Genomic DNA, 13,951 nt, shown 5'->3' with positions numbered 1-13,951 from the left:
GCAAGTGAATTGCCCAGCTGAGGTGGGAGTGTGCTAGCGGATGTTAGAGCTGTCTGGAAGCCTTCGGGGCTCTGTACTTAGGGAGGCGTAGTGTCAGGGCTCGGTCCTCGATCGGGACAGCCCAACCTCAGGCCTAGGTGTGTGCAGTGTTCCGGGTGGCTGGGCGCTGAAGGAGAGAACAAAGGAAGGTCAGTTGGGAGGTTCAAACGAGACCACCACCAAGCTGTTCCCTGGTTCTTTAGTTAGGATGGGGAAGTGTACTAGTATTATTTAATGTAAATATAGTACCAATCCAAGTGTTTTGGCTAATTCTATTTTTATGGGTTAGTTTTAAAGTTCCTGGGAATTGACTTACAGATAAACCGAGCCCTGCGGAGCTGTTTCTTTATTGAAATTTCTTAATTTGTCTAGGTGCAATTCTGAGTAGTGTTGTTTAATTTGGATTTAAACTTGAATTTAATCTTCTACTTGGTGAAGTTTCAAAGATTCTATTCAGTTAATGAATTTGGATTGTGTCTGGAGTGTCCCTTGGGTTTGTTTTATTTTTGTCTTATTTTATTGCTTGTTTTAACAGTAGCAAGATAACTGTTTTGTGTTTACACTTTGAAATCTGGAGTGTTAACCAGCTCTCCTGTTGAAATATCTACTTAATATTTCTCTCCTTAATTGCTGCCTTTTACTACAGTGGCAATCTTAACTGTATATCACTTTTTCGCACTGGAGTGACAACCAGAAATGCTTGAGAAAAATAATACTCTATTTTCTTACTTCTCTTAGGGGGGCGAAAAGTCGCAGAAAGGGTCTCCCTTTTATACTCCTTGGGTCGCCTTCCTTTTTCATGCTCTACCTTCTATTTACAGGATTTATTTACAGTGTATTTTTCTCAAACTGAATAAAAAATGAAATTTTCATGCTATAGTTCTACTGCGCTTTTGCTGCGCTGAACTGCGGTTCTACTGCGGTCAGACTGCACCTAGAATCCTTATTGTCCTCCCTCGCCTAAGCTATTTTAATGGTTAATTAGAACTTGGCTGCGCTGCATTTGCCACAGTTACCTATTTCAAATTCCCTATATATACCATTAAATTTGCTATGACTCGATGATTCTGAATTCAAACTTTGCATTACTATGCGTATGGCTGTGCTGAGACCTTCAGCTGATTTATTCCATTTTTATTTAGTGACATTTAGTTAAAATGAGACTGAAATGGTAAATGAGTGAATTTTTCAGGTTTAAAACTGAAACAAAAAGTTGCTAGTAGTCAAGAATTACTCAAACGAATGTGTTATAGCTCTACACCTCATTAGAATATTGTTCCCTAAAATTCCGCCATGATCCGTCGTAGTTTAGTGGTTTTCGTGAATTTCGTTCATATTCCCTGATTCCCCTTTGTATTATCACATCCTAATCCTCCATATGTATTGTTCGTTGTTATAGTAGGTCGTCCTTGAAGATATCATATTTTTATGTATTTTATTTAGGACTCTGGACCTCTTGAAGCTGTTTTCCCACACGTTTTTCAGGTTTCTAACTTCATGTCCCTATATCTCATTCATTTCTGGATGTTTTCTCACGTTCTTGGTATCATAAATTTTCATTTATTCCCACCTTTCCAATGGTACTAAGGTTGTGTCCTATTTCCTGGTATTCATTGAGTTAGCAAAAGTTCGCATGCACATTCGGTAATCACATGCGTCATTCCCATAGTCGTTCATTATGCGGGCGCCGTTTCCATTTAAATGTTCGGGATTTATGATATGCACGGGTTTTTATTTCTTTCATATGGGCTTCTGTGATTTATTTCAGATTTTTCCCTCATGATCTAAGGTTGTTTTGCACTTTCCGTGCTTTGTTTTGACCGGGCTCTTCCTTATTTGGACGGAAATTGGTCTTCACGATCTGCCAAAGTGCGGATCTCGGTTCCGACGGCCGGTTCCCTGCGCATCGCCACCCTCATGTGTCATTACACATGATGTGGATTTCTATATTCCTGTCATGGGTATAACTTCACAACGGCTGGACCGTTTGGGCTGAAAATTTGCATAACTATAGTTCCCCATTTTTAATAATTTCCGTGTAAATTTCGTTGTATGTTTTAATTATGGATCCTACGCAAACATCGTCTTTTCCCTGAGCTCGGACTTTTGATGTCGCTATTCCCGTTATTGGATATCTCATTAACGCATGATCCTTTTATTATGAAAATTTGGGAGGATTAAGATTAGATTCCTTCCTTTCTAATGGCCTATCAAGCTTGTCTCGGTCGTTACTGGTTAATTTTCGCGCTTGCCTTTTAGATATTGTCCTCGTTTTGCAGGAGTTTTAGTCATATCTCCGTCGTTTATGGGTAGTTTCCCCTGTAATTACTCTCATTGGGTCCGTTTGGGGGACATCTACATTTCCTATTATAAACACGACTTTGAATTTTGCATTAGTTCCTGAGGAATCCTTGTTCCGTGGTACTTCCATCCTTGGCTACGTGTGCGGACGTGGGAAAGTAGTTTCCATGGAGGTTCTCTGATTGTTTTTATAGTCAAATCTTGGTCAATTGTCCTAATTCTTGTTTTAATATTTGCTATAAATTCCCCTGGGAATTCCGTCTCGTTGATGGTAAGCTTGAAGTATTTTTGCTATTTTTCTTTCTTTCGATTTATCGCGTATAGTCATAATAATTCATAAAAATTCGTAAAAATTTGTGTCCTTCAGTTTTCTTATATCTACTTGTCGTATGAGGTTTTGTGATTTATCTGGCATATTTCCATAATGGGTTTCCATAGTGTGACCGTTATTTCTCCTACACCGTGCAGCTCAAACTGCTGGATCAGTTTGTCTACCGACTCATTCCCTTGTCGGAGTGAGGCAAGCTTTTGACAGGCTGTGGCTTGTCAGTTTGGGTCTGCAAACATAGAATTGAGTTCCTCTGCAAAGTCATCAAAGGAAATGGCTGGGGCTCCTGGGGCAAGGAGGGTGTTGATGCGTTGGGTGGCCCACGGTCCGGCAGTCCCTCCTTTCATGTATGACAGGACAAACAGGACTTGGCTGTGTTTGTCCAGAAACTCGGCATGGTGCATGCTCATGTAGAGTCCACACTCTGCCTTGAAGCAGTCTAGGTCATCTTGTGACCCAGAGAAGGGGGTAGGGGTGGCTACTTTGGGTGGCTTACGAGCCAGAGTGGGTGTAGGGACCAGGGCTGGGGCCGTGGGTCTGGTCTGGGTGGCCAGTTGGGCCTGGAGATCTTGGAGCTGGCGGGTCAGCTCTGCTATCTGATCTTCCAGCGACATCAGGGGGGATAGAAGTAGGTTGAACCCTTCTTCTGCTGTCAGGGCTCGGTCCTCAATCGGGGACAGCCCGACCTCAGGCCTACAGTGTAGGTAGATTATCCATGACAACTCCACAGCAAAAAATCCTACTAGTCAACTTTGTCTCAAATGAAAATTGTACTATAAAGAAAGCATATAATGCATTATTCTACAAGTTTTTGAAATTTGGCAAGACTGCCAATTTTTTTTCGGAAATCGATTTCCTTTTTTGGAAGGTGGAGGTAAGGAAGATTACTTGTCAAACAGAGTTGTCTATGAGATTTGTACTTCCAAACTCCTTTTCCTCAGCAGCTCAGCTTCTCAAAAACATCATAAAATGTCTCCAAGCTCCTTACATAGTCTTCCTCTTCAGATTCCTCAGAGCCCACATCAGTTGAGAGATCCCAATTTGTGGTGGAACATTCAGATATGGAGTCGGCCTCTGTCATATCCATCCCCGGCCATCGACTTCCGGTCCCTCCGATCCCTCTGTTCCAACTCCGCTCCTCCCTCACTAACCTCGGAGCCCCCGTTATTCCGCAATCCTCTCGGTACCCCTCGATGGTCACCACCCCCTCATTTCAATTTATTACCTACGCCTCCCTAAGTACGGAGCCCCGAAGACTTCCGGACAGCTCCGACGTCCGCTAGCGCACCCCCGCCTCCGCTGGGCAATACACTCGCCTGCCCTGCAGAGCCCACCTTCAGGCTTATCCCTCCTTTCCGTTTCTGGGTTATCGCCTGCCTTTCCGCTAACCCCGCGAACCGACTCGTCGGTAATATTCAGTCGGCTAATGTTTAAACCCCGTTAGCTCCGCTCCGTTCGGCTCCGCCAATTGCGGAACCGTCTCCGCTGTAACCATATATATATCCCACTTGTACATAGGTTACGCCCCAGTAGAAAAATCAACTAGAGTTACCCCCCTAGGTTCTAATTGCCAGTCAGTAAGTTAGGGCACGGACGTGTCACTAGGCACAGCGCTCTTGGCAGAAGTCGCTGAGGCCGAAGCCCTCCGCCACGGAGACATTCCTTCGTCTCGAATCTGGTCTCTGACAGCCTCAAAGTCTGAGCACTTAAGCTGCTTCCCAAATGTCCTTGAGCTTCCTGTTCTCTGTTCATGGGCTTGGCACTTGCGAACATTTAGGGCAGGCATTTCAGAGGGATGGCATTTGGGTGGCATGTGATCACATTCTAATTCACTGCCAATTTTTTTGAGCAAATTTTTTCGTTACTCAAAAGTACATAAAACTGCTCTGATACATCAATGAAGTATCCAAAAACACTGCTTTTCCGCTAGTTTACATGCAGTTTAGGTGTGTATTGCAAGCTGAGAAAGGAAAGTTCTTCGGAAGCAAAGTGAGATGTCAAAAATAATCTACCTACACTGTAGGTGTGTGCAGTGTTCCAGGTGGCTGGGCGCTAGACCCTGTCCTCAGCTCCTCAAACTCACTGAAGGGACTAAGCAGGGATTGAGTTGTCATGTATTACAGAGGGTAACTACAACTTGCCTAAGCAGGGATTGAGTTGAGAAGAAGGGTAAGTCTCCCTATTCCCCACTTGGCTACTATAAAAGGGAAGTTGTTAGAACGCGGGGATTCGGACGACTCCGGAGTGGAATCGGAGACTTAGCATGGAAGGACCTCGGCCTCAGCGACTCAGGCGGAGCGCTGTGCCATTGCTGGTTGTCCTAGGGGTCCCTAATTTCGGATCTAGCAGAGGGAAAGTCTCTTGGGGGGAATTCATGTCCATTTTGGACTGAGGTTACAAGTTACTATGTACATTGTATATAAGGAGGGGTCCGGAATCAAAAGGAGTGAGGGTAGGACAAAAGGAGACAAAGGGAGATGGAAAGAGGAACAACACCGAGGGTCAAGGGTTTGACTCAATGGTGTTTCTCAAAGGAGGAATGAAGGGCCAAGGCCCAAGGAGGAAGGAAGGAGGTTGGGAGTGGGGAATGGCTAGCTGACTGAATAGAAAGGAAGCAGCAGCCCAAATAGGAATGAGGGAGAATAGCGGAATTGAATAGGACAATGCAATAGTTGCAAGGTCCAAGGTAAGTCTGGAAAGTCCGAACTTGGAAGTTAAACTCCGGAATATTGGCAAACATAATTAAATGGAATGAGCTAACCAATACAATGGGTATAAGTGGAGGTGGGGTCAAAGTCCAAGGTTGGGGCTAAGACCAGAGGTTCCGGAGACAGAGATGCAAACAGGATTCCGGAGCGGAGGTCTGGAGTCAGGAGCGTAGGTGTTGCGTACTCATCTGGAAGGGGTTGAGGTCGGACCTGGAATGTTCCGGAATCGGACCGAAGGTGGTGTCAGAGCCGGAGGTGGGATAACCTCTTGGGAGTCGGCAAGGAGAAGGTGATGGAAGGGAAGTAGGGCTCCGGAGTCAGTTCCGGGAGCCCGGAGTGGAGGTCAGGATTGTATGGATATGACAGATGCGATGCCACACTAGAGCTGACATATTTCAAGACTGTGACATCATATGTTGAAATCATGGACTTAGCCTCCATCTGCACAGTGGTTGGCCGCATCCAGGTTGGTATGACAGAACCTCAAGGAGGTTTCTGACCAGGTGACTTTCACCTGACCTGTAAATGAATACTTTTCCCTTTTCTATTATCGCGGAATTACCCGCTACCGACTATATGGACATACCCGCTCTTTCTATTCATTTCCTTTTTCCCTCCACGCTATTCAGCTTGAGACTGAGTTAAACTATGCTAGTATTTTCACAAATAGTTGACCGGAGCGGTTCCTGGGCTTGCACTGTCTTTACAGATGACTCACTAGCCACAAACATGTCCCAGCAAGGCGAACTCTAGCTTTTGTACCAGTACTACCGCAATCTCACTCGGGTGCTATATGCGCGCAAACCAACGTCAAATTTCCATCATTAGAATTCCATCATATCATCATCCTCACCTCGGTAGACCTGGGATGTGCTTAGATACTCAATAAAAATCCCATTTGACTGCTAAGATTCCCGAAATGATAAAATCGTGCTCCAGCAAAGCCGTGGCAAGAGTCTGCCAAATGACATGACTAAAATCCTGTTCCACTCAACCTCCAGCACGCCTGAAGCGACAGTTTGTGAAATGATACGATAATTGACAAAATCCTGCTTCCAATAATCCTATGGTGATTTCTTACGGAATCTCAATGTATTACGTGATCTTATCATGAAATCACTTTCCTCAGTGTCTAGCGTGCATCCATACACTACTCACCCATTATGCCAGGGAGGTTACTCCATCCCTGATGGTTATTCCAACATGGACGTGTGTAAAGAGAAAAAAGATAAACCAATGTACCGATTGAGCAGCAGAAATCAGAAACAAGGACACAATTGCATACCAAAACTGAGGTACTGAAGCCAGCGCACACAAGTCCTATTTAATCTCGTGAATTTGAACCTGTCACAACTCGAGTAAATGACGCTTAAAAGCTTGAAGTTTGTCTTCATTGACGCCCTCAGTTCTCTTCGTGTTTACACTACATACATACCACGGTGGCTTTACGTAGTATCGAGTGTCGGGCACATGGCGGCACCTGCAGCAGCGGTGGTCGGTAGCCGAGCGAGCTTGAAAGAAAGAAAGAAAGAAAGCCAAAAGGTACAGAATCCGGGACAAGGGGAGGGGGGAGACTTTCGATCAACGTACCATTAATCCGATTCAATCTCCTTATCTCGATCGACAGACGGGCGGTCAAGTTGTTTTCTCGCGCGGCGTCGGCGTTGTTAGTCCCGTTCCTGATATGGGTACTATGTGGTATAGCCTGCAATTCTAAGCACTGTAATAGAGTGTTTAGAGTGCTTAAAGATGTAAGAATGTAGTTGATGGTGATGGTGATGAACGATATGATTATTGATATTCTATTCATGATTGTGGTTTGCAAATCGACTTGGTAGTAGTACAGTACCTATTGTTTACATTACCATACATGTAGTTAAGGGATCATGGACTGGGTGAGCCCGAAGAAGGGCGTGTTGTGGGGGAGCCGAGTTTGAAGGTGAATTATGTACACATCTTTGACGTACGGGCGTTACGTAGGGAGTAAGTTGTTGAGTGGCAGCGGCGATGCTGATGCTGAGATCCATGCACAGGGTGGAGTGACAGAGGCAAGAAAAGGAAAGGCGTGCATAACTAACATTCATATTGGGTTGACCGCTAATGGCAATGGCTAGCTCATGTAAAGATCGATGAATTGTGTTGTGTGGAGTTGGCGGTGGTCGTGGCGTTTGTTGAAATTGTGGTGGGGGGTTAATTTCACATTTGACATGAGGCACCACAGTGGTGCGGAGCGATGACTAGATTCGAGTTAACCCCCGGTGACCAAATCTGACGCGCGCCCGCGCCAGCATGAATCGTCACATGGACGCTCTGGCATGGAGGCGCTTAGGCTTTGAGCGGTTCTGCCAGTTGACAAGCTTCTGTACTAGCGCTGCCTCATGCGTACGGTGCGCAAGCTATCGCGGTGTGACACGCATACGTACGTACGTACGTACGTAACAGGAGACGAGTATGATGGGCTTGTTTTAGATTAGTTAAACGCAGAAGCTTAAAGATCGTTTAGCAATTTGGTTGGGTGATCGGATGATTCGCAGTGCAATGAGGCTGCGTTTGTTAGCCATGCATGGGAAGAGAGAATCGACGGTCAAGCAAGGGATCGGGAAGCAAGGGAGACCGACCGAGTTGTTGATTTTGAATGGCCAAGTGCTACTCGGAAGAGTCGGCTGAACTGCCGGGCTAGGACGGAATATCCCGCTTCAAATTTTTCAATCTAGTGCTCGTATTTGTAGCAGGGTAAGAGCCGGAATTATAGCTCGAGCATCAATGGGCATGGAACGTAGGCTGGACAGGAAGATTGATGAAAAAAAGTTACCCTTCTTGGTGATGAGAGAAGACACGAGAGCGAGCAAAACTAGAACGGTTAGAGATGACCCGAGAAACAAGAGAGAGAGAGAAGGGGGGAGGGGAGGAGGATATTTGGGATGAGTGAGAAATGCTATCACACACACACACACGCACGTTTTCGATATGGATGGAATGGCCGATGATGGGAGAGGGATCTTAACCAACCCTTTTTTATTTTCTTTTCCCTTTTCAGTCCGTTTTTAACCATTCGGTTACTCCCACTCCTATTTGAAATCGAGGAGAAAAAAAAAGGGAACGCGTCGACTGGAGGGATCGAGAAAAGTGACGAAACACGTGGAGTCAAATGATGCTTACGTAAAGAATGTCGTCATAGGGTGGAGAATGAATTTCTTGCATACATTTAAATTATGTATCGTTGTCTTGGTGTTTTTCGTTTCCCTTCTATCTTTTTCCTTGAGTATGTGGATCGTTGTTGGGGGGGTCACACATGCTGGAGACAAGGGACCGGGTATAAAAAGATAAAGCAAGAGTGTGTTTCCTATCACTTCACCCCTTTTAATTGAGCGCCTTTTCTGGGACTGAGTAGAAAGTGGAGTAACAAAGTAACTATCTCATTCATACTTGGTCATCAGCATCATCGTACATCATCCATCATTCCCTCTTCAACCCAGCTTTTCTTTTTTTTTTTTCTTCTGCTTTTCATTCACCCGTCTCCATCACCGACGCAACTTGAACTCACTTGTGTGTGCGCCCTCCGCGCCCGCCATCCATCACTGCAACTTGACCGCTCCCTCTTCACCGCAACCTCACCTACTACTGTCCCCAGTTCAAAATACGTCTTCAGTGCTTTATAAGCTCCACCCAACATCACACTCATCTCCCCCCCCCCCCCAATCCACAACTTTTCACTCTTGACTCCATCCCGTCTCTAAGCGCTCCACTTCACCGAGAAAATAATGGCTACAAGTTCAAGTTCGACTCCTTCACAGCAACCACCGCCACAACAACAGAGACATCCATGTCCCGTTTGCGGCTCTACCTTTACAAGATCACAACATGTCGTCAGACACCTTCGATCTCATACTGGAGAGAGGTTAGTGCACCTTGTTTTGGGCTGCTTCTTTTAACTTTTCTTTTCCGTAAACTGAAATGTCTTGCCTCCCCTCAAACTTATAACCTTGACCCTTTTTAACCTTTAACCTCGCTTTGGGTTTAGACCTTACAAGTGTAAGGAATGCGGAGACTCGTTCGCAAGAAGGTACGCCATGATCACTTGTCATTCGCCCTCCCATCCGAGTCATTCTAATCGTAAACCAACCCTAACCTAACTTACAACCTGCCTCCTTCCCCTCCTTGTCTTTTCACTTCTTCCCCTCTGCACAGCGACTTGCTCTCTCGTCATGTCAATAAATGCCATCCAGACGTCCCGCCTCATAGTGCAGGCGTTCCAACGAAATCGTCCTCCAAACGTAAACCATGCGATCAGTGTGTTCAAAATCGCACCAAATGCGACACGAGCATTCCATGTGGTAGGTTAAACTTCCACAAACTCTCCCTTCGACTTTCCTCACTGACCAATTTTTTTCCCTCTCAGGAAAATGCGTTTACCATAACCTTGCGTGTTCTCGAGTTCCTGATTCACTGGGTCGTGCGAATGGATCTGTAGGAGGACCGTCATACGTTCCTAGTAGTATTCCCTCAAGTCCATACTACAACCATCGAGGAGCGACCACGTCCGCTGCTTCACTACCGGATTTGTCCTCGGAAGGACATTATCACCACTATCGTTCAAGAAGGCTGAGTGATGCAGGATCGGCTTCTTCCCGTGCATCATACTCCACTTCAGGCTCTGTGGGCAACTTGGGGTTTGATAGTGGCCTCCAACTCAGTAAGTGTTTGTTCCTGCTGATGAAACAACATCATCTTTTGTGTCCACATTTGCGTCATCGATTGATTTCTGACCCGTATCTTTTTTTTTTTTCCTTTTCATTTCTTTTCCTTCCTCCCCTCGCATTTTTCTCGGTATCTCTTCGTCCCCTTCTCCCATTCACGACGATGAATTCGGGGTGATCCGAATTTTGAACCCTTTCATGATTGTGGCATACAGGTGAAACAGAGCCAAATATCTTCAATACCCTTGTTCCGGACCTTCCTTCTCTACACCCACCACCTTACACTGGTAGCGGTGGTCCAATAACACATTCATCTTCCCCCCATCATGAACGATCTTCCTCTTCTTCCTCCTTACCTTTTGTCGATCCCATTTCTTCGTTCCCTCCCCAACACCAACAAGGCGGAGGTGGATTTGCCGATCCCCTACCTTATGCGTTGACAGTGAGAGATTATGCACCCCGTCCTTCTTCATCCCTTACAGATCCGGCCACAACTAATGTCTCACATCAGAGTGGATACAACGTGACGGACGCTACGCCACTCGCTTCTCATCAAAGTCGAAACCCTCTTGAGACTTACGCAGCTGTGGCCGCGGCAACTGCAGCATCGGCACCTTCCAATCACCCCTATGCTAACCTTTTGAATCAACCCGGTGGCGTCGTTTCACCTGCTAATTCAGGAGGTGGTAAGAGGATCGATGCCATGTCGTGTTTAACATCCTCACCTTGGTTCGCTGCAAGTTATGGACATCAGCAGCAGCAACCTTCTCCCGTCACTAATACTTCTTTACCGGGTATCTCTTCGTTAGACGATGGTACTACGAGAGACCACTCGACAAGTTATGCAGGTGGTGGTAGTGGCGGTGCTCTGGGTGGGCATTCCCTTCCACCTCCCCCGCCTCCGCGACCACTCTATGCATATGGATCTAGGGATGGGACGAACACTGCTACGAGCGTGAGCAGCTCGACAAGGAGTGGCGCTTCTTCTGACTACGAGTACGATGGTGGCTTTGGTGGAGAAGGCGGAGATGAAGGAGGGTCGTCGAAGAGGAGCGGTTATGGTTTATATTCGAATTCAGGGGCTAATCAAAGCGCGGGGTCGTTGGGAGGAGGAGGGGATGGACTGAGTGGCCATGGAGTGGGTGGAATGTCGTCGTATGCTCAGCCTCATCATCATCAACAGCAACAACAACAACATCAGTTGCCTGCAATGAGGTTCGTTGATAGTGGTGGTCATGGACATGGCCATGGCCATCATCAGAATCTGTCATCCTCCTCCTCGTCTTCTCAGTCGAGTGCGAGTGCTTTGGAAGGAACTGGGGGGCGGATTGGAGGTGGAATGATGGTGGATTCGAATAGTCGAGAGTTACCGATTCCGAGTGGAATGGGAATGGGTGTTGGAATTTGGGTGCCCCCTCCCAGCGGTAGAATGGCCGCGACGTCTGGCACCGGATTCCCCCCTTTAATCGCCGCGAAAAATTCGTCTTCTCAACTTCCTTCACTTAACGCGCTTACTTCATCAGCACCATCCGCTGAGGATAGTGCTACCAGTGCATCGTCTGCTGGTCACCATTCTGGTGCCGGTACCAACAACTCGGATGAAGAGAAGGAGAGTCAGAGGCGACTGAAGGATTTATGGGCGAATTGGATGACTGTTCCGATGGACAGCACTGTGTCTGAGAAAGAGGCGTTTATCGGAGGGGGTACACCTGGTGCTGGTGGAAGTGGAAGTGGAGGGGCAGGAAACGTGTTGAAGACACCGGCGCCGGGGAGTGCCAGTGCGAGTATGTTCCAGCAGTTCTTCGGGGGTTCTACACCTAATGCTGGGCAGACTCCTGGTGCTGGGATGGGAAGTCTCTTGGGGAGCGGTTGGGTTGGAGGTGGTGCCGGAGGGGGGAGTAATGGGCTTGGGAGGGTGATGAGTATGCCCAGCATCCGGACGCCGACGAACGAGACCGGGAGGAGAGTGGGTCATGCCGGCGCTGGAGGGGATTCGTTGATTACGCCTCAGGCGCATGGGAACAACGCTGTTGATGGGTGAGTTTAAATCAATAAATTTGTGTGACCTTTTAATTTTAGAACTCTTCTTCGCGGCTGTCACTTTTCCTTCCGATTTCCTAATTAGAATTGATCGATTGAATATTTTTCCTTACGGCTTCTACGTCCGTTTTGTTTAACTCACAACTCTTCGGTGCCTGAATGATGATGGCGGCTGAAGACAACATTGTTTTTCAATTTTTTTTTCCCCCCCTTGTCTTCATTGTTTGTTGGTACCTGGCGGTTTTTCTTATCACATTCTTCTTTTTTCAAACAGATCTTCGTCGAAGCCGATGGCGGGGAATCATACCGACGATCTCCGGAAGTATCAAGAAGCTTGTTTGGCGAGGGAACCGCTTGCATTACGGCTTCAACCACCCGCCCGAACTTTGCTTCGAAAGTCCATCGTCCCGCATAGCCTGAATACTGTTGGCTCGGGTCGCGAGAGTAGGAGTGGGAGCGGGAGTGGGAGCGGTGGACATGGATCCTTGAACAGCCCTGATTCGAGTAATGCGGGTTCTCCGGGCGGTGAGACAAACGTTTCGAATGCTCCGACGCCTGCGAGTACCTATTCGACCTCGAGTCCGCACCCCCCGTTTAGGTCGACGTCTGTTACGGATGTTTCGACTTCAGTGTCTGACGCCGCTGCTGGTAGGAGTTCCTCGTTGTCGCCGTCATCGGCGAATGCTATCTCTGCGTTGAGCGCGACTGCTCCTCCTGGTCCGTTGGCGAAGAGCAATCTGACGGGACAGATTGGGGATCCTCGGCCGAGTTATAAGAGGCTTGCGAGTCATACACTCACGCAGGATACCAGTAAGCGTGCAACCTTGTTGCGTGGCGGTGAAGGCGGTCAGGGCAATACCAGCTCGGGCGCGGGCGCAGGCACGGGCGCGAGCGTGCCTGGATATGGGGTCCCGTCCAATACACGGGGTACTGGGGCGAGGAGTGCCGGTACTGCAATTTGTAACGTAGGGGTTGGAATGGGTATGGGTATGGGTATGGGTATGGGCATTGGCATGGGACTGCCCGGAATGTCGATGGAAGGGCTAGGGGGCGATGGGCGGGCGGTCTACAATGGTGATGATGATGAGGAAGATAGGAGGGAGGTTGGCGGACGAGTGCCTCGGCGGCTGGGGGGTGTGGGAGTCGGGAATTGGAGAGCGAGGAGTTTGAGTACTCCCAGCAACATTCAGAGGCCTAGTGTTAATGGTATGATGGGGTACCATGGAGAGGCATATCAGTAATAATTGCCGCATCCATTCCTCATTCTTCCAGCCGTTCGTCTGATCCCAACACGTCTGTCTTCTCACGCACTTTGTTCCTCCCACTTTCCATTTCTTTGCGCCGCTTGTGGTCCTCTGCTTCCCCCCCCCCCCCTGGTCTTTCGTCTGGCTACCCTCCTGTCGTGGGGACTCTGCCTCAAAATTTTTCTAAAAACAAACAAACAAGAACACATCCCGTTTGTGATGAAAATCCTGTTTTTCTTTTTAATTCTCCACATTATATACCCTCTTTGCCCGCCCCCCTGACCCCCTGACCCCCCTCGCGAAGATCGTGTTTAATGAACGACGTTGGTGACAGACAGCTTGTCGTTTTTTTTTTTCTTCCTTTCTTGCATTTTGGCTCGATTCTCATTGCAGGGCCGTATAGTTGGACTTTTATGTGATTGCGCGTTCTTATGCAAGTACACTGAGTACTGTACTGTGCGTATACATACACGTCTAGGAACGAACGCTTTTCTTTTTCTGTTTCTTGTCAAGCTACCTAGCACGCTCTCCCATATATGTATGGATGCGTTCCATGTCATGGCGTACACATGTGTTAGTGACCGGTGGACCGCC

General features: G+C 47.4%; 3 protein-coding genes across 3 annotated transcripts; 2 read left to right on the top strand and 1 right to left on the bottom strand.

The window, feature by feature from the left end:
• Positions 1–6,408: 6,408 nt before the first annotated feature.
• On the bottom strand, positions 6,409–7,796 carry EI90DRAFT_3037353 (uncharacterized protein). The gene is made up of 5 exons (XM_039058771.1): positions 7,237–7,796; positions 6,967–7,178; positions 6,662–6,887; positions 6,535–6,562; positions 6,409–6,448 (listed from the first exon to the last, which is right to left on the bottom strand). The coding sequence occupies exons 1-3, from the start codon at positions 7,458–7,460 to the stop codon at positions 6,724–6,726; spliced, it is 600 nt and encodes a 199-aa protein (XP_038921239.1). The 5' UTR covers positions 7,461–7,796; the 3' UTR covers positions 6,409–6,448; positions 6,535–6,562; positions 6,662–6,723.
• A 1,360-nt stretch (positions 7,797–9,156) lies between these two features.
• On the top strand, positions 9,157–11,051 carry EI90DRAFT_2264188 (uncharacterized protein). The gene is made up of 6 exons (XM_039052785.1): positions 9,157–9,274; positions 9,398–9,439; positions 9,603–9,710; positions 9,776–10,069; positions 10,556–10,759; positions 10,815–11,051. The coding sequence occupies exons 1-6, from the start codon at positions 9,238–9,240 to the stop codon at positions 10,880–10,882; spliced, it is 753 nt and encodes a 250-aa protein (XP_038921238.1). The 5' UTR covers positions 9,157–9,237; the 3' UTR covers positions 10,883–11,051.
• Positions 11,052–12,258: 1,207 nt separating this feature from the next.
• EI90DRAFT_2263806 (uncharacterized protein) lies at positions 12,259–13,511 on the top strand. Its single transcript, XM_039052784.1, has one exon. The coding sequence runs from the start codon at positions 12,404–12,406 to the stop codon at positions 13,352–13,354; it is 951 nt and encodes a 316-aa protein (XP_038921237.1). The 5' UTR covers positions 12,259–12,403; the 3' UTR covers positions 13,355–13,511.
• Positions 13,512–13,951: the final 440 nt, after the last annotated feature.

Source organism: Cantharellus anzutake (assembly GCF_015039405.1).
Source record: "Cantharellus anzutake strain C23 chromosome Unknown EI90scaffold_6, whole genome shotgun sequence".
NCBI lineage: Eukaryota > Fungi > Basidiomycota > Agaricomycetes > Cantharellales > Hydnaceae > Cantharellus > Cantharellus anzutake.
The sequence above is the reverse complement of the archived record's forward strand: the minus strand, read 5'-3'. Positions and strand labels throughout refer to the sequence as shown.

Coding starts and splice junctions, on each gene's coding strand:
- EI90DRAFT_3037353 (XM_039058771.1), bottom strand. CDS start 7,460: ATGAATGTTAGTTATGCACGCCTTTCCTTTTCTTGCCTCTGTCACTCC. Junction 7,179..7,236: donor TTAACTACATGTATGGTAAT/GTAAACAATAGG, acceptor AATCATGAATAG/AATATCAATAATCATATCGT. Junction 6,888..6,966: donor GAGATTGAATCGGATTAATG/GTACGTTGATCG, acceptor CTTTCTTTCAAG/CTCGCTCGGCTACCGACCAC.
- EI90DRAFT_2264188 (XM_039052785.1), top strand. CDS start 9,238: ATGTCGTCAGACACCTTCGATCTCATACTGGAGAGAG. Junction 9,275..9,397: donor CGATCTCATACTGGAGAGAG/GTTAGTGCACCT, acceptor CTTTGGGTTTAG/ACCTTACAAGTGTAAGGAAT. Junction 9,711..9,775: donor CGACACGAGCATTCCATGTG/GTAGGTTAAACT, acceptor TTTCCCTCTCAG/GAAAATGCGTTTACCATAAC.
- EI90DRAFT_2263806 (XM_039052784.1), top strand. CDS start 12,404: ATGGCGGGGAATCATACCGACGATCTCCGGAAGTATCAAGAAGCTTGT.